This window comes from Colletotrichum costaricense (genome assembly GCF_030867565.1).
Source record: "Colletotrichum costaricense strain IMI 309622 chromosome Unknown Scaffold_12.1, whole genome shotgun sequence".
NCBI lineage: Eukaryota > Fungi > Ascomycota > Sordariomycetes > Glomerellales > Glomerellaceae > Colletotrichum > Colletotrichum costaricense.
The window spans coordinates 1309317-1335425 of NW_026848241.1; the positions used below are offsets into that span (position 1 = coordinate 1309317).

General features: G+C 54.2%; 6 protein-coding genes across 6 annotated transcripts; 2 read left to right on the plus strand and 4 right to left on the minus strand.

Annotated features, from left to right (window-relative positions):
* Positions 1–204: 204 nt before the first annotated feature.
* Positions 205–474, plus strand: CCOS01_11396 (uncharacterized protein; the record flags this gene model as incomplete). The annotated part of the gene is made up of 1 exon (XM_060459549.1): positions 205–474. One exon carries the CDS (start codon positions 205–207, stop codon positions 472–474), a length of 270 nt encoding a protein of 89 aa, XP_060310281.1.
* Positions 475–2447: 1973 nt separating this feature from the next.
* Positions 2448–4784, minus strand: CCOS01_11397 (uncharacterized protein; the record flags this gene model as incomplete). The annotated part of the gene is made up of 3 exons (XM_060459550.1): positions 2448–3985; positions 4041–4127; positions 4187–4784. 3 exons carry the CDS (start codon positions 4782–4784, stop codon positions 2448–2450), a joined length of 2223 nt encoding a protein of 740 aa, XP_060310282.1.
* Positions 4785–7271: 2487 nt separating this feature from the next.
* On the minus strand, positions 7272–7628 carry CCOS01_11398 (uncharacterized protein; the record flags this gene model as incomplete). The annotated part of the gene is made up of 1 exon (XM_060459551.1): positions 7272–7628. The coding sequence occupies one exon, from the start codon at positions 7626–7628 to the stop codon at positions 7272–7274; it is 357 nt and encodes a 118-aa protein (XP_060310283.1).
* A 5493-nt stretch (positions 7629–13121) lies between these two features.
* Positions 13122–13253, plus strand: CCOS01_11399 (uncharacterized protein; the record flags this gene model as incomplete). Its single annotated transcript, XM_060459552.1, has 1 exon — positions 13122–13253. The coding sequence occupies one exon, from the start codon at positions 13122–13124 to the stop codon at positions 13251–13253; it is 132 nt and encodes a 43-aa protein (XP_060310284.1).
* A 4407-nt stretch (positions 13254–17660) lies between these two features.
* CCOS01_11400 (peptidase family M20/M25/M40) lies at positions 17661–19397 on the minus strand (the record flags this gene model as incomplete). The annotated part of the gene is made up of 1 exon (XM_060459553.1): positions 17661–19397. One exon carries the CDS (start codon positions 19395–19397, stop codon positions 17661–17663), a length of 1737 nt encoding a protein of 578 aa, XP_060310285.1.
* An 858-nt stretch (positions 19398–20255) lies between these two features.
* On the minus strand, positions 20256–24352 carry CCOS01_11401 (ABC transporter; the record flags this gene model as incomplete). The annotated part of the gene is made up of 2 exons (XM_060459554.1): positions 20256–22511; positions 22562–24352. The coding sequence occupies 2 exons, from the start codon at positions 24350–24352 to the stop codon at positions 20256–20258; spliced, it is 4047 nt and encodes a 1348-aa protein (XP_060310286.1).
* Between the last annotated feature and the right edge of the window lie 1757 nt (positions 24353–26109).

Consider the following 26109-nt stretch of genomic DNA (forward strand, 5'->3'; position numbering starts at 1 on the left):
CCCTTCAAACACCGGCCGACGGTTCTGTGCGACGTGGACGGTGGCACGGTAGATTGGTCCAACGTTGACAGCGACATACCCGGCCTTTTCTACGTAGTGTGTAGCGGCGTTTGCTCTCACTCCCTTTCCCTTTTAATGCTCCCACCAGATCCATCCTCCTTCTCTTCCTCGGGGACTTCCTGGGGGGCCCTGGAGGGGAGCAAAATGAACTGCGGAGAGCCTCTCCGCTTTCCCAACGGTCGCACCACCTTCTTTCGCTGTCTCCAGCGGACCACCACCACCGCCACCAGTAATACCACAAATCATCCGATATCCGACTGGATACACGCTGCAGCGGAAGGTGAGGATGAACTGGGACAAGCAACGCACCAGGGCAGCCTTTCCCGCCCGAAGTATCCGACGTCTACGAAATGGGTGTCCTCCGCGAGCACTTTGCCCCCTCGGAGCATACCAGTTACCGGGCTGCCTGGATAGTACTGTAGCAGTGGGTAAGGTAGGTCAACCAAAGGAATCAACGGCCGAGATCAATCTACTCCGGAGGAATTATACCAAAACGAAAAAAACAATCAATGCTATCTCACATAGTACCAAAAAAACCCCCCGTCCATGCCTCAGACGTACAGATAAATACCCTGGGCCAAGAACAAACGGGAATTAGTGAAAGGGCCCCCAAATCTCTCCAACGTGACAACGCTCCTCTAGGCTCTCCAAGCTCCCCTGGCCTGGTCCCGTAGATTGCGCGCCATCGCGTCCCCTGGACGGCTCGCTCGTAGCTCCAACTGCACCGTGCCAGTGCCCCAGTGATGGCTATCAACAGGGGGGAGGAAGAATACCTAGTTGAGGAAGAGAGCTTGGAGGCCTGCCTGGAGGAAGAGGGGTCTCTGCAAGCTGCGGCGAGGTTAGCTCCTCACCCTCCTCCGTACTGCGTATCCTCTCGACCAGTGTGAGACTGCCGACTAAGACTGAAGGCAAAGATTGAAACTTTTCTTGGTCCTCAGCTGTGCAGCAGCAGCTCCATTTCCCTGCAGCATCTCAAAGCAACTCCAAGTCAAAGTCTCCAACTATCCCGTATCCAGACGTACAGTAGTCGCGTACGCCACCCCCCCCCCCGGCGCCCCCACTACACACCTCGACCCTGACCCTGAACCTGACCCCGACACCCCGGTCCCTCTCGTCCATGATCCATCCACATCGACCGGCGGCGCCCATCCAACGGGAGAACAATGTCCGCCTTCAGAACCGCTGGAGAGAGAAAGTCGAGACTCGAGAGACGGGCCAGGCAGTGGCCGAAGTGGTTCCAGATGCGATGATCAGCGTCCGTTGTATCTGAACTCCCTCTTACTTCTAGTTATCATTCAAGGTACAATGAAAAGTAGAGAGTACATGAACCTAGCTGCAGAGCAAAGGGATGGGCCCCAGAGTGAGTGGGTGGGATAATTCGGCTCTCACGGCCGTGTCGGCAAATAGGGATCTTCACTGCACAACCCATCGTTTTTGTCCGAACATGCACCCAAGGCCACGCTTCGGATGCGAATGTCGGATCATTCAAAGTCGTCCAAGGGAGGGGGGGGGGGGCGGCAGTGGATGACGCCGCTGCTCCATCTTATGCGTCTAATCAACGAAATACCATACCTCTGTACTGTAAGGCTGTCAACAGGCATGGGACACACAATGCGAGGCGAGAGGCAATTGTAAAAGAGTGAGGAGAGGCGCAACCAGCGCAGATTGTATTGTGTTGCGACCATACTCCTCCAGTGCCATGATAATACTGGCTCATATAGTACTTGCATGCATCGCCACCGACTTTCCCTGGAGCCAAATTCCGGGGGAAGCCGTTCAAACGAGCATAACAGTTGTTGCGATAAATTTCAAATCGGAACAGAGTCCGAGCCGCCCAGATCCAGACAGTTTCCTTGTCTGTCCCATTAACCCAAAAAGCCAATACGAAACCACAAGAGAGAAGAAGAAAATATAAGGGGAAAAAAAAAGACTGGCAGCCGACCCTCAAAAATACAAGAAAGGGAAACGCCGCCGTGCGGAGAGTAGGGAGAAAGAAAAAAAAGGATCAACGCGATGACAAGCTAGCAATTTCCCGACTGCCATCCCGTCTTGTTGTCTAGGATGCCAAGGTTCATCAATCGCTCCGCCCTCCCGTTGCCCATCCCAATCCCATGGCGTCGTGCGAAGCCGGAATGCAAGTGGCCCCTGTACATGATGTCGCCCCCCCATGACATGCTTCACCCAGTAACTCCGACCACAGTAGTGCCGACCCGAGGAGGAAAAGAGAAGAGTGTGAGTGAGAGAGAGAAAGGACGAGGGAAGAAAGAATACAACGCGCGGGTATACCGGGATGAAGGCAATAAAGAAGATAGTGAGAAGAGCATCTGGCGAGTACAAGAACAGCGCGGATGGATAGCCGCCATCCGCCGTGAACTGGCTAATGTAGTTCAGGTGCACAAGAAATCAAGTCCGAGGCGTCTGGCAACGCTCTGCCAGTCCCAGACAGCAATCCACTCGCCACACTCCATGAGGTGCCAGACTTCTTCCAGGACCTCGAGGACTCTATCGCAGTTGCGAAGACCAGTGTAGCCCCGGACCGACCGGATGATGCCTCGAAGTCGTTCTTGCTGTGTGGGGTCGAAGCATGTAGTACCAATGACCAGACTCGGCATCAGCAAAAGGGTAAGAGCTGGGTCCGATGGCTTGAATCCTTCCATGATCGATAGAGACTCGTCCACCGCAGCAGTGATGCGATTGTCATGCTGCTGCGGGCGGCGAACCGGCGGTGGAGAGGCTGGGCGTTGTTCATCAATCACAGCGCAGCTAGAGGACCCGGCATCGGACTCATGCATCGAGCTCGTCCTGGACGGTCCTCGAGAGTTTGGCTCCCGTTTGAGCTGCATCGAAGAGGGGAACCCAGAACCCATGCTGGGCCTCAGGCCGGGAGACGAGGCGCAGCTCGTGGCCGTAGACGGCCTAGAAATTTGCGAATGCCGGCGGGAGGAAGACGACGAGGTTGAGGTGGCGACAGATGTAGCTATAGAGTAGACGGAGGGCCGTCTCTCTGGAGAGGTAGGAGGGTAGATTGTGCGGAAGAGATGCAGGAACATCATGTGTTTGTAAACCAGCCCAACTCTGTGACGGCTATCACCTGGTGGCCAAAGAGGCATCCATTGCTCAATAGCCTCTTGAATCTCCTGCGCTCGGTACAGAACGTGATACGTCACGACAGTCTCGGCGCGTCTGTAAATGTTATCCCGGATGACGTTTCGGATTGTGGTGATTTGGCAGAGATGTTGGAACAGGCCATCAGCAACACCCAGAAGACGAGGCGAGTCCAACGGAACCAGGGGGCTCCAGTCTTCGGAAGCCAAGCGTGGACGGTTGGGCGCGGGATGCCAGAGGAGTTCGTCCGCGTAAATGTGGTACTGGAAGAATTCGCTGATGAAGGCCAGGAAAACAGGATCCTCTGGAGGGCTCTCTTGGATCAATTGCTTGTATCCGCTCAGGTGAACACGATGCGCTCCATGAGATTCACCTTCAATCAGCGTGGTGACCAGGAGGCAAAGGATTTGGGCGTAGCGAGCCGACAAGATTGTTTCGCGATCATCAATGTCCTCCTCCGCCGAACGGTTCATGTCGGCGTACAGAGTCTTCATCGCTTGTTCCTCGTGATATGCTGACCGGGCCTGTAGCGCTTCTAGGGTGGTTGTCGGATTTCTCTCGAGTAACTTGGCGCCGTACGGTGTATCAAAGTCGATGTGTTTGCTACTCATGGCCAGGATCGAGTGCATCACGCCCTGGTGAAGGTTTGCCAAAGGAAGAATAATGTCCTTGAAGGCATTCTTGGCTTCTCCCTCAACAGTCAGGACGTTGCTGAGGTGGACGCCGTAGTGTCTCCAGAATATCTTGTCCTCGATCGTGTCGACGCCGTTGAAAAGAGGTTGCATGGTGAAAACGAGCGACTCCTCATCCCCAACGTGATCTTCTTCCGAGTTAGACCATCAACATATTTGCTGGATTCATAAGCGAGCACTTACCAATTGTTGCCTTTTCTTTGCCGCTTCTCCATAGCTTCTTCTCATGATAGCCCTCGCAGACAACAGCATTCTTCTCGCAATTCATACCTGCTTACATGTCAGGGAAAAAAGTCCCAAGCAGTGAGTGATACGGCAGCGACACTTACATCTCGGCTTCGCCTCGTCACACTTCTTCTTCCGTCTCCGACAGGTAATGCAGCCCGTCTTGGATCGACCCTTGGTCACCTTACTCTGGTTGATGATGGATGCTACAGGATGTTTGCGTGGTCTTCCTCGGGGTCGCTTCTGCTTCAGTGAGTTTGTGGCCGAGACCAAGGTAGTTCCAGTTTGCGCTAATGGGGCCTCCTTAACATCGCCCAGCTTTAGATCGTCGTCGTCCGTGGGTTCTATTTTAGGTATGATGGCAAAGGTGTCGTCCGACTCCTGTTCCCATACAATGTCGTTGTCAGCATCGTCTCCATCGCACGTATCGGCGTGGCCAGTGCTCCAGGAATCGGTGCAGGACGAGGATGCGGAGTGTACGATTGTCGGGTCGCCGGACGGCTCTAAATGGGGAATATCTACGGCGGCGCTGACGGGAGACAGCTGCCCGGAGAGAGAGTGAGGAATGCTGGTCGAGGCCATCCAGGCCGCTGCCGTTTGGGAGGTTGGTTGGTGTGGAAGCAGCATGTCGTCTTGCATGTTGTCGTCTGAAGAGTTACTGTGGTGGTCCGACCATGAGAGATCCCCGTCGTCCGAAACCATTGAGAGAGAGGTAGAATCCATGGCTCGTCACTAGCGAGACCATGCCAACACGAAATATTCAAAACCGGTGAGATTCTGGTGGCCAGTTGTTAAAGCGATGCGTCGAAGGTGGAATGCTGGTGCGGTGGCGACAGGATAGAATCTGGACGGCCTGAGTTGTCGATCAATCGTTGAGTCTGGTGAGAGCTACGGGATGTCGAATGGTGTGTGAGGTCGAGCAGGGAGGAAAAGAAAGGACGGCAGTCAAATGATATCTCTCTCGAGGACAAGTGACCAATGTCGAGATACATGAGACAGGGAAGCGGGCGAGGAGTCTTCTGAAGATCAAGACCGTTGCGGTCCGCTCAAGAAGAAGGGAAAGGCTGATCACTGGGAAAGCCGACGTGGAATGGAGGGGCTGAGATGGGGTGGAGAGATGATCGCTGGGTCTTATTTGGGAACCAGCTTGTCGTCGAGACGAAGTGGGAAAAGAAAGAGGGTCGTTGGACGACAGGATATGGGGCCAGCCGCTTCGAGGGGCGGGATATGCATATACATATCTGCAGATAGCTGCGCTCCTAGTGGGTGGGAAGTCGGGACGGCGACAGGGTCTCGAGGTGAATGAGGGAAGACATGCAGAGAATCGATGTTTCTCCCATACGCACTAAGGCCCCCTAGCACATTGGGTAGCTCCCCTCAAGCAAGGTGCGAGAATGAATGGCCCATGGGATGGGGGTACGGATACTTCATACGGAGCATGGGAAACAAGACTGTCTGCCTGCCAGTAGCCTCCGTACGAATACATAGTACCCACACGATGGATGGGCGAACATGGGTGAACACGGGCGGATAAGGACGGTGTGGGATGTGAGGTGAGCAGCGAAGTGGTGGTGAGGTCTCACGTCGCACCGACTTGTGCCAAGACGACAGCCGGGGTTTTGATGCTCTCTGCTGCCAGCTTCCTTGCTCCTCCGCCCCCAGGGCAGTCCCTATCTGTGCCGTCAGTGCCGTAAGGAAGGCCATGCTAATTAAAGAGCCCAGTGGTCACCGTATAACGACGAGGGTACTCCGTATGGAGTTCTACTGTATGTACGGATAATCGTAGAAAAGACACGAACCGAATCGCTGTCAGCTTGGCTCTTGTCGACGGTGGATGACAAGTGGATTTCGGGGCATCCTTGACAGCATCTCTCTCCTCTATCTGCGATAGGTACATTTGTGCAGTACTCCGTACGGCGTACTAATTACAAGGACTGGTGCTCACCGTCGTCGAGAAGCAGAGAGGAGAGTAAGTAGGCGTGAACAGGCGACGTAAGACAGAGAGACGAGGAGAGAAAGAAAGAGTGAGAAAATGGGTGCCTTTCTCAGTCTCTCTCTCTTTCTCTCTCTCGCCAACGTCCTGTCCGCCGCTCCCACATCTCGCCGGGCCCCTCCTGACTCCTCCATCAGCCCCGGTCGTTGCTAGCGCAATATGGCCGACAACCCTTGCCAGTGACAGCAAGGTACCCTCAAGTACTGCAAGTCGCTACCCGCACGACACCACCCCACGATGGTGTCAAGAGCTGTGATTCGCCGTCGTAGATTTTCTTTTGGCTTTGACCAGAAGCTGGCTTGGCCAGAAAGCTGGACTGTGCGTCGACTCCTTGAGTCCTTGGGCTCAAGTCATGCGCGGCCATGTTGTATCGCGGAGACTCCACCTCGACTGCTTGAGACGAAGTGAGCAAGAAAACCATTCTTTCCTACACTAACAAGAGTGAAAAGTGAGAGACGACAGCCCGTTTGTCTTTTCTGCAGGCTGGTCAGTATTGACCATGACGAGACCAAGAGGGGACCGGCGACCGACAGTCGATCGTCAATTCGCACGACTCATGAGTCGACAAGTTCAGGCCAGCTAAGTGGCCGGTTTTTTGAAATCGCAATGGATCTATCCGTATTGCTCCTGCGCCTTGGACTGGTTCCGTTGGCGGAACGAAGACATGGCAATCGGCCGACAGCCGCCATGAAGGTGAAGAAAATTGACCGGGACGATGCGAGACAAACCTGACAAGGAGGGTGCATCATTGCTTGGGATCGCGTCGCGTTGTGTCAAGAAGAGTGGGGAGATGGAGAGAAACTCGGAGATGGACATCGGGGGAGGGGGGGCTCCAACAGTGAAGGACTCAAGAGTCCAGACTATTAGGTACTGTGCGAGAGGCTAAGAGTAATAAGGGCACCTTCAACCTTGTCCTATGGTAAGCCGTATGTATTAGTCGTGCAGGAGTCAGGACCCAGCGAGACGAGAGTCCAGGGCAGAGATGGGATCACGGTGGTTTGCTCCATTTCGGGCACAAAGCGAATTGAGCCAGCGTTGGTCGGTACTTGTCCATGGGCGTTGGGGCAGCGAAGCGTAGGAGAAGTCTCTGTACCATGATATCATGGTGGACTGTGAGACCCAAGGTCATGCTTCTGAGGCCTGTCACTGCATATGCAGGCGGCTGGATTTGGAAAGACGACGGGCTCTGGTCAGAGTCAACTGTCAAGGTGAAGAGACGGGGCGGAGTAGTCTATCGTCGGTTGGCGAATCAGCAAAGAGCTGGTGAGCGATGTGCGGCGTGACTGGCCGGTGCTGTGCGCGGAGCCATTCGTGGGTGGGGGTGGGACGACCGTGGAACCGTGGGTGAGTGGCATCCATGGCATGGTGTGTCGGAGTCTGTGAGGATCATGATGGATGGCATGGAGTCTGGAGATCCAGTCAGGGTCACAGACACGAAGAGTCTGTGGTCCTGTCGGCCGAGATGGCGCGCCGTGAAGGAAGGCAAGGCGAGCCGCAAAGAGCCGGGGGAACACAGCGCCATCTCGACTGCCATGGCATGTACCTCGATCCATCGCGTGGTCGTGAGCCAACCACGGCAAGGTCTAAGAGATAATGTAGCCCAGACAGGGCGTCGAAAGCGCCTCAGCTTTGCAGGTCAGCTCTGGTAGGGGAAACCTTTAGGCAGAGACAAGTCGCCGCCCAAAGAGAACGAGTGTCAGGACTAGGGGCGCCGCGGGGTTCGCAGCAGTTTGGAAAACCAGTAATGAGCCATGGAAGCTTACGATGCATGGCGATGTGTCAGTTTGGCAATGTGAAGGAGAAGAGTATACCAATGTATGCAGGTATGGCTGGCTGAGATGTAGGAGCCGGGGGGGGAAGAGGGTTCGCCTCAGATTGAAACTTGTCGGGAGCGGCAGAAGTCTTGTTGCGTTGTTCTGGTTGGTGCCATGGCGCCCTGTCACTGCAAGCAAGCTGCAATGCAGATGCGGCGCGCTGGGCCGGGCTGCGTGGGAGGCTGGCTCTGGCTTAGTGGCCGGGGCTTCAACATGATCAGGTTGGTGCTGTTCTGATGTTGTTCGTCGTCTTGTTTCTTTTTCCGAGTACTGTGCGTTCGTGGTCGTCGTGGCCGTCGTCGTCGTCTTGAATGTGGCTGTTCGTCGGCATCGAGACTAGGGTGCAAGTTCAGGTTCGGGATATGGGTACCTTGTGGGAGGGCTTGCCAGGGAGGATTTGCTGCGTATTGTCTTGGGTATATTCGTGAGGATCGAGTGGTGACAGAGACATGGTATTGGCGAGCAGTCTTGGCCGGCGTCTCGCCTAGTTGGTGGTCTATTGCCGGCGGAAACGAATCGAGAACTTAGAAGGTCGGCACCTCATCGAATGACTGCGGGCCGCCAGGGTTCGGAGGTATGGGGGCGCTGGAGCACGGGGGCAGGCCGCACGGAGGCTGGAGTCTATCCGTACGAAATATGCGTAGAGTGATGAGAGCCTGGATAACGAAACATAGGGAAGATGTCGACATATCGGGAAAGTGGAAGTATCCGTAGACTCCATGTTCAATTAGGGCGATGATCTAGGGCGATGTTAGCCTGTTGCATTCACTGTTAGTGGCTCCCCCGGTGTGTTCAAACCTCAGAGTCCAATCTTGCAGGGCCCAGCACGTAGTGGGCACGACCCTGACAGTTGATGGGGGGTCCCTGGGACCAATCCATGCGTCTCTCAGAAACCCTCTCGTCTAAAGATGGTGTAAGTGCCCGTGGGGGAATTGCAGCATAGTTTGGTGTCGATGCTGTAGCCTGTAAGTGCTTCGGATTGAAAAGAGAGTCAATGGAAGTTAAGGTAAAGTCTGTGGCACCACCGAGGTCAAACTGCAATTCCTCGGGCAATTGCTCAGACAAGTAAGAGTGAGCCTGAGGTTTGCCTGTGTTCTCTGCATGAGGTGAGGTGAGAGGTCGACCCGGACTTTCCCAGGCCCCAAAGTACCTCCTCCACCACTTGCCTTAGTACTCCGTACCTTGTGGTATACTATGTAGGTACCTTAGGTAAGGAACACAATGCATGCATGGAAGGTATGGGGCAAAGGCAGGAAGGGACGATATCTGGTGCACTTACTAAAATGAGTACCCAAGGTATTATTGTAGGCACACCCGTACCTTACTTTTGCGAGGTGCCTTCCACTACATCCGTTGAGGTTAAAGTAAGAAAGGTAAGAGGTCCCTGGTATTCCGTGCGTCCCTTCCTCTTCCCATCTGCCATCCTGCCACCACTGGTCACCGGGCCCCTCTATTCGTAGTCGTTTCCCGGTCGTCTGTGCACCAAGGTGGGCGGTTCACGAAGCAGACATGGCTGTGCCTTCCCGTGCTCCCACTGGACCTCAGCCAGGATCCCTCCTTCCTCCAAGCTCAACCTGCACGCACCATCCTGTCTTCCTACGAATGGAAGGTCCATGCCTTTCTTCATAGTTCGAGGAAAGGGCTCTCTCCCGGGTTCCAAGGCAGGCCAAGCACTTACGGAATGGAAAGCAGAGAGATCTGTGCCTGCTTGCCAAGGGGCGTCGCGTAAGACAGCTTTATCCATCCTCGTGATCCTGTGCTCTTGACCTTAAGGTAGGTAGGTACACTGTCGGTATCTTAGGTGGATCTGCCTCGCCGGAGAAAACTCCGCATTTTGTGCCGGACACTCCCGAGCTCTCATGACCGGGCAAGAAGACGACATTACGGTCCTGTTGCCCAGCCCCATCCATCGGCGGTTGACCGAGACCCCTTCCATTGGTGCAACGGTCTACGGATACGCATGCGCAGAATGAACACCTATCCGTACAGAGGACCTGGTGCCTTTGTTGACCTGAGCCTGCACACGTTGACAATGGAGGTCACGGCACGACCTAAACTCTCACTTTCGTCAAACTCCCCACACGGTATCCACTGCCATCAACGTCAAATGCGAGAATGAGATACTAATTCCAAACTCAAACAGAGCGACCACATGGGTATCGCTTCTCCAAGGTTTGACCTTCTCTCGTGTCCCGTCCGTCACGGCCCTGATGCTGATGGAGTGTTAGCGACCATCTGCCGGTGCAACGCGAGCCTGCCCCCACGCCCGGCACATGGGACAGGGGACTTGGGGCCCCTCGAACCTTTGTCTTTCGTATTGGCCATGATCGGACAAGTCGGAATCCCATACGACTACAGTACTCTACATAGAGTCTGGACCGATGATCTATACTTCGCACCAAAGCACAGATATTCGAACTAGATTCGGCTCTGCTCTGTCGTCCGCTCTAGCTAGGAACGTGGTTCACCTGCCTGCCTAGACACTGCAAAGCGAGCCATCCGAGTCCACAACCTCTGCCTCCCTCGTGTTCTACACCTCAACATCCGTATGCTGCTCTAGAATCCATCATATCCCTAGCGGCAGAGTACAAGAGCCCGTAAACAACCACTGGATTACTTCAACGACTAGCTTCAGGAGGGCCGTGACATTCCTAAGCGATGATGCTCATGCCCTGGCTGTCTCGCATCCGCTATCGATCAACTAAATATCCGTGCCAGGGTAAGGCAGCAGAAGGTTCGGAGCCATTGGTGCATCTCAATCCTCCCCACATACCCTGTTTGACGACTCAGGCATTGTGGTTGCATCTCATCGCAATGCGTCCCTTCGCTCTATTCCTCGGGGCTTGCGTCGGAAAAATCTCTAACAAAGTTGGCCGCTTTGCGATGCCATGGTTATTGGCCATTGAGAGGGCCACACGGCTCAACAGAATCAGCATCACCTGTGCTCCCATTACCTTTGGAAGAGCGGACTGGACAAACCACCCCCTCCTGTCGTCGCCGCTGTGGTCAAGACTCCAACTTTTTTCTTTCGTTTTCGCACGCGTATCAAGTCGCGACACTACTCCAAGCAACCAGACGAATCCAGTAGTTCTGCCATCGCGGACAGGACGAGTGGCTAAGACATGCGTACGAATACAGTATGCACTTACACACGGTCTTAGCTCCGGCTAAACTCGCTCATGGAGGTCAACTTGGACTTTCTCCCGGCCGGTCATACTGGGTAATCTGATAGAGGCATGTCTCGGATTGCCTAATTCGGTACTCCAGAGCCATGGGATCCCTGGTTGGCCGAGGCTGACCCAGACGACCTCCAGGCCAACCCAGTCAACAGTCTATTGTCTCGCCACTGGCGCGGCCCATGTCCTTTCCGAGCAAGGCTTTCATAGGATGCTCTCAATGATACTGCGCCTAGTTACGCTTCGACCCTCTGCTGCTTAACCAACCCCAGCTTATCGTCACATATCACATACATGTGAGTACGACAACCTCCGTGCCGTGCGGACGAGACCAAGTCAGCCTAACAGCATTAACAGCGCTGCTCCTGGGCAATGGCAGCGGGCAGCCGATCACTATCCGAGCATCGCCGAGTTTCTTTCATCACTTGAACGTTGTGAGACTCTGCGACAACCGACCCCGTTTAACTTGAGACGACAATAGAGGAGCAAATAAAGTGACGACGACAAAGGCGGAGAAGGGTGCCGCCCGAGCGCAAGGCTTGGCCCGTTGTCGGATCTGGCTACCTCCCGTCGCCTTTTGACTTTCGAGACGGTGCGTGCCGTCGACGGCTGGTCTCCACCAACATTGGATCATCATCAGTGCGCAATCGATGCCAATCGACCTTCTCTACCCGCTTGTCCACCACCACCACCTTCGGGGCCTCGAGTCACCACCTTACCTACCGTGTCAGTGTGGATGGACACATGTATCCGTACGCTGGGTATGTATGGACTATGGATCATGATTACTGGTTGCTCAAGGAATCTCGATACTGTGATCTGCCCCCTCTCCGGTGGTACCTGAGCAACGGTACGGATAATTCAAGGCCTTCCTGCAGGGCCTATGTGGGCGCAGATGATGCGGCGACTCGGCGAGGGGCTATTTATTTTGCAGCTAATCCACCCACATAGTTACCTACCTGCTTGTCATCTGCGTTCCCATGCTCCATGACCGGTGTCTTTTTCACTTACACAAAGCCCTTCGGCCTACGTACACGTACACGCTGAGCAAATGGCTGCACATAACTCAAGGACTGCTCTCTAATAATCGGCTTGCATTCCTCCCATGACCAGGCTCAGCCGAAGAACTCACTTCTCGACTTCTCATACACAGTACTCTGTCTCCGACGGGGCACTACTTTAACTCACGTCGACCCTAGATCCATGGCCAACAGCACCATTCCTTGTCCATGCCTGTCGAAATGGAGGGGAGAGGAAGTCGATCTAGCTAAAATTGTCAGTAGCGGGGGAAAAGGGAAAGCGAAAAAGATACATGACAGTACTTTCCACCACACCCTCCGAGAGACAGCCGCAACCCTCCACTCATTGGTGCGCATTCGACTCGTTTTGCGATTCACCTTCCTTGCCCTTGGCGGCTGTGGTTTTGGCACTAAGGCTGTGGGGGGGCTTGTTGCTTCTGTGTCCTCGATGCCCGGCAGGCATCTTGCTCTGGTTCGTCCGCTGGCCCTTCGTGCGTCTCCATCCTCAACCGAAAGGGGTCCTTGTTGGAGAGCAACCTGAGACCATCCATGCCGCTGCAGAGAGATGTCCGCTGCAGACTCGGGGATTTTCCCAAGGGGGCCCAACAAGTGGATGATTCATCAGAGACAGAAAGTCCTCTTGACGATTGCCTCACTTGCTCCCGTCGAGCTCATGCTTGCTGCGACTCAAGCCTGAAGCGATTGCTAGATCATTGATCAAGGCGCGTCACCTCTGAATATCAACTGAATACGCTGCAATGCAGGCTGATGCTGGCAGCAGTGACAGGATCAAGTCAATAAGTTGCGGGAGATTGACCACAGCCCCACGCTCGAAGCGTTTTGCAGCCAACAAGCTAGATGCCTGCGTGCCAGCATGTCCATGTCTCCGGGCCTCTCATGCACCGCGTCAGCTATGATGTTCTGCTGCTCGTCATCAACCCTCTCCCACGCATCCAGTGCCCGTACGGATACCTCCAACGGATACAGATGGCTTGCGTGCTCGAGCAGTGGTCCATTTTACCCATACAACTGGGGCAATGCGCTTGCGGGAGCGAAAGGGATCTCAAGACGGCCAGTGCCTCAAAGTTCGGATGCGACATCACACCGCCAGATCGCGCGCACCACGTTCCTGGGCAAGCGTTCCGTCGGGGCGACAGATGCCAATCTAGCGGCAAGACCGTCCGATCTATCTTGTTAGGGCTCGCGAGCTGCCGTTAACACCGAGATTGAAACCAACCTCGAGCCAGGCCCAAACACACAGAGTAGCAAACTTCTGTTTGGCGCGAACCAGCCTTCTTCTCCAGCTGCCGCTGAATGACATCCTACAGGCAGCAAAAACTGCAGATTCGCATCCCGACCGTCTAGACAAGTGCTCCAGCTCTTGCATGATCATTGCCGAGTATACAGCCATCCCTAGACAATGAACCTTGTTTCTTCCTACTTCCCACTCAGCCAGCATCCAGACCGCGTCAGAGGCGACTCACAGTCGCAAGGCGCAAGACGACAGGGATAGCTTTGAAGTCAGCTGGCCCCCCACAGAATGCAATCGATTGCCTGCTGGCCAACCACCTCCATCAACGCTTGACTGCTCGCATTCCAGTGTTCGACCTACATCGCACAGCCTTGTTAGATCGACAATTAGTGCCCTTTCCTCGGACATAAAGAAACAACGCAGGGCTCCTTGTTTGTCTAGATCTGAAAGGTGTTTCTGACGGCCGACATCTTTCACAGGACTGACCCAGCGGGAAAAGGCGGTGTCCAACGTCCAAGCAGCCTAGACCCGGAAACCCAAACACGTCGACGCATTGTAGGGAACATGCCGATTCCAGGTCTTCGGGGGAGGGGAGTTCCTTGCATTTGACATCGCCTCGACTACGTTTACCCCGCCAAAGCTCACCAACTGTCACGACATGAACGTCCGACTACGCTCCGAACCACTGTACTCTGGGCCGCAACACGGCTTTCGGCCATTATTTTGCCATTGAAACGTTCAGAGAAGTGCGGTGAGGGCCTCATATTTGTTTCTCCAGAGTTCCACCTTTGGGCAGAGACAGGCAAGCCCGAGCACGCCTCTTCGCCACTAACCTTGTCTAGGTCAGATCTAGCTCGTTCACGAGGGTGGTGTCTACGCAAACTAGTCATCCGCAAGTTCCCAGGTGCCTAAATCTGGTTCGGAACCTGGCCTCACCGCATCGCTGCCCGTCATCATTACCAGTCTATTTGTCTTTAGTGACATGCAGAAACATTCTTGGAGAGGAGTGGCTGCAAGTCCTCGTTTCCGAAGTGGATTTCTGCCCAGATATCTCACCTCCCCCCGTCTGAATCTCGCAGCGTACGGAGATCTCCCGCAGTCTACAGGATCTAATCGGCATGACCGACATCTCGGTATCCACCAGCTTCTCGCTTCTCAAATCTTTGGTAGACTGACCTCACAGGACGATGAACGATGCCTGATACCAATGTATTGAATGGAACCGCCCAGTGCCACCCCTGCAGACGAACCAGTTCTTCAGCGCGCCATTCCAGGCGTTCCATTCACCATGTCACTCTCCACTAGCAATGTCTCTCCCATTAGCGGGACGAAACTAATTAACGGATCACAGACGATCAATCAGCGACGGCGAGCAAGAGACACAACCCATTGGCTTTGCTAGACAACCACACGACCAAGCAGATGCCAGCCCATGATCAAGCGTTCCCTCCCCCTTCAGGTTCCCGGTTTTACAGGCTGCCAGCTAGTCCGAGGTTCGACATGTGAGACCCAAAGACTGGTGATCACTGGGGTTTATCTGTCCAGAACAGTGTATGGGATATCTTGCTTATCTTTGCCTAAACATAGAGGTGTGCTTGCTCAAAGATGTACTCTGTAGGCGTCGCTTGCTTTACAGAGTAAATCAGGGGGCGGTGCAGTACCGGCGTCTTTTCGAGTGCTTTGAGACACAAGGTTTATCAGAGTTCAATGGTTCGAGCTGAAGCAGTTCATTTCTTTGGCGCCTGATACGCAGTTCGGATGACTCGACGAGCTCTCAAAATATTGTTTCCTCTTTGGGAGAGGCGAATTATAGTGATTTGATATCTCAAGTATGCATCCATGATTCCTCGTTCTCGTGTAAGACCCGTAACGTTACTTTTGTTCCCGGGCACGCCTTGTTGCAAAAGCCAACAGAACTCGAGACAGTAATGTAGAAGGTTATTTCTGCTTGGATCTTGCCAAGTGTGGGTTTTGAATGCACAGACAAAAGTGTCCAGAGTGCGGGCTCGGCGTGTAATTTGCTTTTCGAGCAAAAGATTGTGTGGTGCATTATTGTCTTGACTTTTTGAATGTATGGTGTTTCGAGACAACGCCTCAACAAATTCCCTTTCTCAAGCTATGCGGCTAGGCCCAGACTCTGGCTGCGGTTCATTTGACGAAGGCGTGAAGCTTTTTTTTCTTCGAATATCATACCACTTGCCGTTCTTTGTTAGCCCGAGGTAGGGAGGGAGAGAGAATGTGTCAAAGGAGCCAAGGGGCATGTGATTGATATGTTGCTTTCACTGCATGATGCGAAATCAACGGCCCGAGAGTACTCGCGTAGTACTGCAGCATCCTCTTCTCATGATTATCGATCTGCGCTGCTGTCATCGGCATTGTCAAAGGCTTGAATGCTGGGATTGAGTTCTATTGTACTAGCGGTTGTTGTTCTCAAAAGGGCAAATCAAAACGCTCGAAAACCTGCAAAGTCTTCCCGGAGCATTCTGTCTTGGACTGCAAATCTGCTAGTTTGATAGAGGTCTGTTATATCTTTCTGTTCGTTATAGATGCCAACATCCTGGGCAATGTGAATCTGAGTTTGTATAAAGTGGATTGCAGCCACCGAGAACTCACCCCCTATCGCACCACTACATACAGAAGACACTCCAATGGATGGCCAATAGACTGGTCCTTGATTTCTAAGTCTTGCCGGATGTTTGAGTCGCATCTTGTTTCCCTTAATGCATTTGAACTCCGTCTTGGACATTTTGTCGATTGTGACATTACGCGCCCCAATGCGTGCAATGAACACGAAATTGACAAGACCTCCTTTTGGAGATCTCTTTGGAAATACTTTGCTAACCTGTAGTCAGCCATGAGCCTGTTAATATCTTGTGGAACCCGTTAGTCTGCCGTATGAAAAGCTGCAACTCATTCCCTAACGAACCAAAGGAGCAAGACACACGAGAATTTGCGAGCTAGACTTCGAGGTCCCAGAGGCGTATGTAAACAACAACTATTAGTTCAACTTGTAGAGAGCTCGGGAGTACTTTTGCAAAGATGTGCCTTCCAGGGTGCAGGCTGAATGTGCAGCGAGCGTGTGGGCCATTTATGTCGTGTCTAATGCTACAGAGTCCCGGAAGAGCGAAGCGATATAAAGTGTAGGTCAGACAGTTGAAAGTGCGTTTCCGCACACAGAGAAAGGGGTAGTCTTCCGACTGAGGAACGGAAAACGATGGCCAATCGTCAGAAATAGCGTCCTTACACCCAGCTGCCTCGAGTAGAAGTGCGTACTTTGCAGATTGAATAAACATGGTAATTGCTGTGGCATTCCTACTTTTTAGCACCCATGATGCAGTTTGGTGGGGACTGGAGTTATGACAGGCGGTCCGGATGATAGAACTCTTAAGGTATCTAGGATTTGTCCAAGCCGAAGTGAAATATGCGTGTTGATGATAGATTGGACATCTGACAGTCCCATTGTGAGAGGAGAGATAGCCTGATCGCAATGATATAAAGTAGGCAATCCATGGATCATGCTTTCTTACAAGTATTCCAGGAACCTTCTTTGGTAGCAAGGTTCTGTCGCCAATAATGCCAAAATACGAAGGGAGATGAAAGGATCTGGGAGTCAGAGAGATCTACCAAAAAACGCTATCAAGCGAACGCATGTCAAGAGTGTCTGTCCCAAGCTCATACTCACTTCGACTACCTGGAGTAGATATACTGGAGAGAAGAGAGAGATCGAGGGGGAAACATCTGATACGAGGGTCGGCTCGAACTCGCGACTTCTCGATCTCAAGACTCAGATTGGTGAGATAGTAGATAGTAGCAGTTGGGACCTAGGGAGTGTCATGAGGATGATGGATCCTGAGAGTTGCATGATACCATCACCAAAAATTACTAGTAGACAAATATTCAAAAAGGGAAGCTGCCCGCTATGGCGTCACTTTGAGGACTGCTCGCCACCCAAGGCTGCCCATCTAGGCACTCTAAGGATAGAATTTTAGAGGCAAAATCATACCTTTCGACCGTCGTCTACAACGGGCGATGCTTCCTTGGAGGGATAATTGCACTCCTGGTCCGTATAGGGGCTTCCCACCGCCCTATCGATCGCACCTGCTCTCAAATACGCAACGGGCCTATGGTCATCTATTCATACTCGGTGATTCATTCCGTCACGGAGAAGAAAATGCTATTGGTTCAGCATGCGAGGCATACTGTGATGTTATTGACAGTTTCAAATTCTTTATACATCTTTCAACACCTACAATTCTTATGCCTATCGGCTACGGATCACCTGCCAGATTCACCTTTGTCACTCCTCCCATCCGTACAACAAAGTTTAAGCAAACTCGGCCTCATCAATGTTTCTCAAAAAGATGGTGTACCACTTGACGAGGTTAACGTGGCCCTTGACGCTAGTCTTCTCATCAACGGTATGAACACCAGCCCACTCGTCGCTCTCAGGATCATATCCAGGAAGGAAGCGGAAAATGTGCTGCGTCAGGTCCCAGTAGTACCGGGTGTCCGTGTTACCCGTCATGATACCCGGCGAAACAACAATCTCCTCGCCGTAAAGGGCGCGCGTGGTGCCCGACAGGATTCCATACGGCGTAACGCCCTCCACCGACGTCGGTGTCACGGGCGCGGGCTCGAGAACTTTATCATTGCCCTTGAGCGTGATGCTCGACGGCGTCTCGGCCTCGTCGTCGAAGGCGTGGAGTGTGAGATTGTACTTCTCTGCGACGGGGCGCATAATGGCCGCGAGCTTCTCCTGCACGCTGGACGTCTTGTCGCCGACGTTGACGCGGTGGTTGACGACGGCGCGGACACGCTCCGGAAGGGCGTTGATCTTGACGCCGCCCTCGATGATGTCAGTCGCCACGGAGGTGGTGAATAGGTACTTGACCTGCGGGCCGGCCTTGGCGGCCTCCTTTGCTAGGCGGTCCGTCTTCTTCTTGCACATCTGCTTGCTGGTGTCGGCGGGGAGAAGTCGGCGCAGGTTGTCAGGGAACTCTGGCGCGTACGAGGCGCCACACTGGAGCTTCTCGAGGTACGGGTTTCCGGAGATGAGCTCGGGAGCGTAGAGGTTCGCCTCGATGTGCGTGATGAGCTCGGAGAGGATGCCGATGCCGGTGTGCTCGGGCGGGATGGAGCTGTGGCCGCCGGGAGTGCGGACGATGACCTCGACGTCGATGTAGCCCTTCTCGGCCGTGCCGGGAATGGCAAAGGTCTGGCCCCACTGAGAGTCGAAACCGGATCCTTCGTCGACGATGATGGCGGCGCCATCCTTGCCGTAGCGCTCTAGCAGGAAGGGTGCGAGATGTCCCGCGCCGCGCTCGCCGGAGACCTCCTCGTCGAAGCCAAAGGACAAGACTACGGTGCGCTTGGGGGAGAAGCCGGCGTCGATCAGCAGCTCGACAGACTCGAGGATGCCGATGAGGGAGTTCTTGCAGTCCATGGCGCCGCGGCCCCAGACGTAGGTTCCGTCGTAGGCACCGCTCCAGGGCGGGTGCGTCCAGCTGTCGATGGTGGTGGGCGCCACGGGGACGGTGTCCTGGTGGGCCATGAGGACGGTGGGCTTGAGACTCTCATCGGAACCCTTCCATGTGTAGAGCAGGCCGTGGGTGTTTACGCGCTCGAGGCGTAGGGTGTCGTGGACCTTGGGGAAGGTCTTTGCGAGGTAGGCGGAGAAGGGGAGAAGCTTGTCCCAGCGGTCGTCGGCGCCGACGGGGCCGTAGTTGTCAAAGGACTCTGTGGGGATCTGGACGGCACCCGAGAGGCGGGCGACGGTCTCGTTGCGGAACTTGGGGCTGTCGAGGTATGAATCCAGCTGGGTGAGGCCAGACGAGTTCTGGGTCGGGAAGAGAGGGTCGACCTGGCGGCAGGCATTAGCGGCGGAAGAAGCGCCGCGGTGATGGCCGTGGCCGAGGAACGGGATGGCCGAGGCAGACGGCTTGTGAAGGTAGGCGAGAAGGAGGGCGGCGGGGATGAGGGACCACCACGCGGTCCGGCGGCGGCGTGGTTCCGGAGGTGTGAGCTCGGGCGCCGGGTGCGCGAGGGGGAGCTTCTCCGACATGGCGACTATCAACGGCAGTGTGAGCACTCAATTGAAACGACGCTGTGTGATGTGCCAATACTGTTTGCCGCTCACTTGTGTGCAGAACTTTGGGGGCGCGGGGTGGGAGGAGTTGATGTGAGTGAGTGAGAGTTGAGAGTGAAGATGAGAGTGAGTTTGAGAATGAAGAGGTGAAGTCATGGAGGAAGACGCGACGGGGTCCATCGGTGGTGTGCTACCCCATGAGTATGACAAATGGGACGAATAAGTGCACGGCGTGTCAATCAATGGTCTCCCCCCGATTTCCCCGCCGTTTCATCCGAAATGGCACTCAAAAGCACCTCGAAAGCTCCGATCCTTCGGCGCCGCTATCGCAACTGGCGATGGACGGCATGACGGTGCGGATACCTCACCTCAGGTTGATAACGATATCGGGATTTCTGCCCACTCATCTCCAAGTCATCGAATCTTCAACTCCTCATGCGGGGCTCAAAGGCGTTGTGCAGCTTCCGGATTGGGACCTCGTCGGCTTCAATCGGCTGGCTTCACATAATTACCACCCGGCCGGGATGTTGCTGACCGGGCAGTGGGATCGCCTTCCTTGCAGCTTCTCCTCGGCTATTCGATAAAGCTGAAGTTTGAGCTCTGCTCGGCTCTTTGGCTGAATCCAGGATAGCTTCCATTCGTTGCGGCCCCCTGTATCGGAGCTTTATCATTCGAATTGGGATGTTATGTGGGACTCGAGCGTTGAGTTAAACCTCACCAAATTGTACGGCATCACGGGTAAGGATACAGCGACGGCATCACCAAGCCGAAGGTAACATTCTTCAGCAAATCATCATGATGGACGTAAAGACTGGTGGTATCTATGCAATCCGCTCATTTGCTGTTCTTCAGCCCCTCCATTCGCGTCCGCGCAGCTCTCAATAGAGCCCACGCAACCAGCCGGTACACAATCACACACCCAGCCAATGCCGCAATGTTGACGTTCGGATCCACGTTGAACTTGTACAATTCCAGCACGTCCTCCCCCGTCTCCACCGGACAACGTCCATCCGGCAGCCTCTGCCCGTCCTCGCACGTGAACGTGACCGACCTTAGGCTGTATGGCGCCAGAGCCCGCGTCCCGTACCTGATGGGCGAGAGGTAGTTGAAGATCTTGAACAGCTCCGGCATATCGATGGAGAGAACACCCGCCATCGTGTTGGCAACAGATAATATCACCGACGTGAGGTTCACGGCGAACCCCGTGTGGTTGAAGAGCGTGTTGAACATGATGCCCACCGACTCACCGCACGAAACGATGCCAAAGCACGAAAACACGCAGACGAAATACATTGTCACCGTCCGCGGGAACCCCACCGCCAAATCCGCGAGCACGCCAAATATGAGGCAGCTGATAATCTCAAAGGGGAACTCGAGCACAGAGTACGCCGCCAGGAACGCCTCAACGCTGTACACCCCGTCGTCGTCCTCACGGTAGAACACGTCGCGCTCGGCGGGGTAGACGGCGACGTTTTGCAGCATGCCCACAAAGTAAAAGGCGCCAATCTCCTGCACGAAGCCCATGCGGTTCTGCACAGAGTAGTAGTCGTTCTTGAGCGGCGCGAAAAAGAGGGCGAGGACGATGCCTAGGCCCACGACCTGCATGATGCGTGCGAGGAGGAGCGGCGGTTGGCGGCGGAAGTTGATGAGGCCGCGGTGGACGAGGAGGGGGAAGGCGACGAAGAAAGAGGCGCGTTTGCGGACGAGAGCGCCTAGCTCGGCTGGGGTCGCGAGGTTTGCCTTGTTGAAAGCCAAGGCTTTTCGAGGGTGTCCAACGTTGGCCGGCGCAGTTGATGAGCGAGTGATTGCTTCATGCTCCTGGCTCTCGTTGATGCTGGGCAGCTCTCCCGTCGTCTTGACTGCAGGCATCTTTGCATGTCTCTGCCATGCGCCGATCAGAGCCTCGACCTTTTCCCTGCTCTCGGCCTCTCTTGTTTCCTGTTGCAGATTGATCGTGACGAGATCAAGCGCAAAGTCGGCCGGGTTAGTGTGAGCAGGACAGGTGAATCCCTGGCGCTCAAAGTAGGGCAGCATCTCCGTCGCCGATCCGGCATACGCGGGCGATCCTCCACGGGCAAGCAGCAAGACGTTTCCAAAGTGCTTGAACAAATCAGATCGCGCCTGATGAATCGTCAGGATCAGCGTCCGGCCTTCATTGGCGAGACCCTGCAGGACCTCCATGATGGAACTAGCCGTGAAGGCGTCCAGCCCGCTCGTCGGCTCATCCAGTAGTAGCACGAGCGGGTCGCTGAGTAGCTGTACGGCAATGGTGACTCGTCGTCTTTCGCCCCCCGAGATGCCCTTGACGAGCTCGTTGCCCACGAGGTTGTCCGCGCAGTCCTTGAGACCCATCTTCAGCAAGACTTCCTCTGCACGCTTGGATTTCTCGTCGCTGCTCATGTGGGCTGGAAGACGTAGCCCCGCAGAGAACCGGAGCGTCTCTCGTACCGTGAGGGACGGCAGGAGAGCGTCGTCATCCTGGCAGACATACGAACACACCGAGCGAATGACCGAGTTGGACGGTTGTGCGTCGTTGAAGGTGAGCTTTCCCGACAGCCTATAACGCGTGCTGAGGCTGCTGGGAAGTCGCAAAGACATGGCATTGAGAAGGGACGTCTTGCCACTTCCCGAGGGACCCATGATGACGTTGAGTTTTCCTGCCTCGAACGTTGTACTCACTGGATTAAGGATCGTCTTGGTTGGTAGCGTCTTGCCCGAAGCTGCCCTCTTGTCCAAGGCTAGAGCAAAGTCATCCAGCCCTACGTCGATAGTGCGAATCTCGGAGATGGAATGCGTCTTCATCTTCTCCTTGCCGGCTGATAAATCAGTGTCTGAGACTCTAGCACGAGCAATAGTCATCTCTTGCTTAATGTACTGGAGTCCGATGGCGGATAAGATGCAGAAGAAGACGATAAACGCAACAAGCACGACAATGGGCCTCCATATCCAATTCTGCGGAAACCCGAGGGACTCCATAATGAATCGGCCAGTGTACTGCACGCATGCTGGGTTCGAGGCCCCGCCATCAACCGGGCAGTTGTAGAACGAACCCTCAAACTCGTTACCACAATAGGCGCCAAAAGTGTAGAACTGGACAACGTTAGCAAGGCCATGTCGGAAGCTCTGTCGTTTGGACCTACCGAGTATGTGATCCATTTGAGCCAGCGCACATACACTGGAATCGAGTTCGCTTGAATGAACATGCCGCAAGCCATGCTCTGCAGGGTAAATACCATGTTGGCAATCAGACTCGCACCAGGAAAGTTTCTTGACGCCGTGACACATGTAATTGCGCACGTCACGGCAATATAGTGATTCAGCACCGTGATGGCGAAGAAGATAAAGAACTGGCTGGCATCTCGTTCAAAGCCGCCCATGAAGTAGAAGATAATGGAGAACAGGAACGGGACGGGCAGATCTTCAGTGAACAGCCGCGCCAAGCGGCGAGAGAAAAGGAACGGGATGGCATCGACGCATGATTCGCTGTGCTCGCGATCGTAGGTTGGGATGTCGACCGTAAGTCGGTAGACCTCGAACATCAGAGTCAGGTATCCCTGCAGGCCTGCCGCAGTGTAGAGCGCGCCTTGGCGGGAGCGGATACCCGAGAGATCTCTGGGTAGGTTGTAGAAGATGTAACCCGTTACGAGTGCCATGAGAATCGCTTCCGTTGTTGATGCCAGCATGCCCATCGGGTCACGGTATGTGACTTTGAATGTTCTGTTGGTCAGGACTCGTAGTTGTCGGATGTACGATGCGTGTTTGTTGGTCTTGGAGGTCGGGCTTTTCCCAGTGGATGTGCTTTCAATCGCCTTGTCTGTTGGCGCAAAAATCGCTTTGCTTTCGTGAATCCATGCTTGCTTCAGCTGATTGACCCGTTCCGTTGTCTCCTGCTCTAGTTCGGGCGTGCGATTGTCTATGGCAGCGATGTCGATGACGAATTCCGCAGGGTTCACAAAAGGTGGCAGCTTGAAACCCAGACCCTCGAAGAATGGCACGCAGTTCTTTGCAGGGCCTGAGAAAACCGGACTTCCCTTGGTGAGAATGATGAGGTTGTCGAAGAGATCCCATATTTCCGACCGAGGTTGGTGGATGGTGGTGATTATGGTTCGCCCCTTGGTGGCCAGCTTCTTCAGCGTGCGCATCAATTGAAAGGCACTCGTCGCATCTAAGCCAGTTGTCGGTTCATCGAGAAAGAGAACCGACGGGTTGGCCAGCAATTGAACTCCAATGCTGACTCTCCGCTTCTCGCCTCCAGAGCATCCCCGGTGCTGTCTATCTCCTATCCTTGTATTGGAACATTCCTTGAGACCGAGTTCCAGAATGACCTCCTCCACGATGCGAGCGCGCTCTTCAGCAGTTGTCGGAGGCGGCAACCTCAGGTCGGCGGAGTACTGCAGCGTCTCGCGCACAGTCAGCGAGGGCAGGAGAATATCCTGCTGCATGACATAGGCGTGCCGCGCGTTGTGAATGCCCTCATTGCCGTTGAAGGTGATATGGCCACTTTGGGCGAGTCGCGCACTGATCATGCGCTCCGATAGCGTATTTAGCAGCGTTGTCTTACCGGAACCGCTACCGCCAATGATGGCTGTCAGTGTGCCCGGTTGCAGGGAAGCATTAACGTGGTAAATCAGATTTTTGGAGCTTGGTTCAGGGTTGAATTTTGACTTTGCCAGCTCGGGGTAGGTTGCAGGGTCCCACCACGAAGGTGAGGTGTCGACGGTGACAGCCAAATCGCGTATCTGTACATCAACTGCTTCGACGTCGTCGAGGGAGATGTGACCGGCGCCAGAGAGCGAGAAGCGCGCCGCGTCAGGTTGCTCTGGGACATGTGGAGGAGCCGATTTCTCGATGGAGCTTTGGCGGTCGAACTTGTCCATCTCGACCACGATTGCTCCGTCGTCGTTGGATGTCGGATTTGATGTCGAAGACATGGTTGTGGGCGATCCAACCGCGGCGAGACAAATGATGAGAAAAATACGGCCACTCCGAGCGCATGCCGGTTGGCACTGGCTGCGAAAGCGGACGACCGCTTCTGATCAGATTTGTTTCACTGCGACAAGTCGATGATAGATCTCTTGGGCCGTGCTAGAGTCTCTCTCTTGAAGATGCAACCAAGTTGACAGCGGTGAGCCGTACAGAGACGCTCCAACGTATTCTCCTCCAAAGATCGAGGGGGTGGATATTAGAGGGACTAGATTGACCAGCGGGATCTAGATATCAAGCCGTGAGGCGAACGGAGTAGAGAGAAACGGTCTCGGGCGGGAAGTTGAACAAGACAAAAGCCAAACGAAGAAGAAACGCCATCGGATGGGTGAAGATGACAGACGCCACGAAGGGGATAGAGAGGATGACATGGACTTTTTCTTAGACGAGCGGTTCGGTGGACGTTGGGTCAAGTGCATGCATCCGCATGAGTGGCATGCAACCTCAAGCCGAGGGGTCCAAGGATCGCGCGTGCAGGACAACACCCACGCGGCCATGTCCATGCCCACCCTTCGTAGCGTAGCTTAAGCGTTCTCTCTTTGACATTCTGGCTAAGCGACCTTGGCCGGCGAAGCGAGGGCGGATACTCACGCAAGCGAGCCCAGGATGTGTGTTACTGCAGCTGCACGTTTTCACTAAACATCCCCCACAACCCTCCCACATTTCCCTCCCCCACCTGTCCCCGAGGGGTCAGACTGACAATTGTGTACAAAAACTTTCTGTACGAATACTCAAGCAAATATCTGTTCTCGCCTGATTTCGTGCTGATTCTTTGAAGGCTTGGAAGATTTGAAAGTTGTTTGTGAAGAATTAGCGTGATAAGTCTGGAGGCTGTGATGCGAAGGGTACGTACATCCTTGACTGGGTAGAGTAACTTGAGGTCGTCGCATTCAACGAGGTCGGTTCTGGCTCTGAACGCCCCGTATGTCAATGCTTGCTGGTATGCGATATTGGTGATTGCCAGGCTTTCAAGCAACTTGTTACAAGTGCTTCGTATTGACTTGCCAATCGCCTGGATGCGCCAAGTGGGCGCAGGAACGAGCAACAGGACCTGTTGAGCTGGAGCAAAAGATTCGGTTATTGGTCAGTAGCATTCGTACTTGAGCGTTTAGCGACATTTGATGGTGGAAGCGGAAAGCAATGGCGCTAGCATGGATGATGGGCGAGGCGAGTAAGAGTATCCGCACGGATGGTGCCAATACCGGTACGCATCACCTCGTAGAGTCGTAGCAGGCCCTCTGTGCCTCTTCACTTCTCAGCTCTTAATCTCACATAATACCAACCCCTGTTGTTGATGCTTACGCCCTGCATCCAGATAACTCAACCGGCATCGCAAGTGGCCTGCTCGAGCGACATCAACTCCAATGAAGTGCGAAAATTGCACTAGCAATGACAATTGTGGGGTTGTATCATTGGATGTCAACGAGGAATCGCTCTTGTGAACTCGGATTCTCATCTCGAAGTAAGTAGGTAAAGTGTCAATTCGGGGACATGGGGGTCATCATAGCGGTGACCTTGGGGGGCCACGATGGCACATGCTCGTCAGCCTTAAAAGCGGCAAATCACAGTCCCGATTGGTTCCCGAACCTTACTGCGTAGCTCGCCAGGTTTCTTGACAACGATGCCGTAGGGTAGTTTGTGATTTGTGAGGCAATATACATTGTTTGCTCATGGGTGTCTATGAGTTCGACGCTGTGGTGTTGTA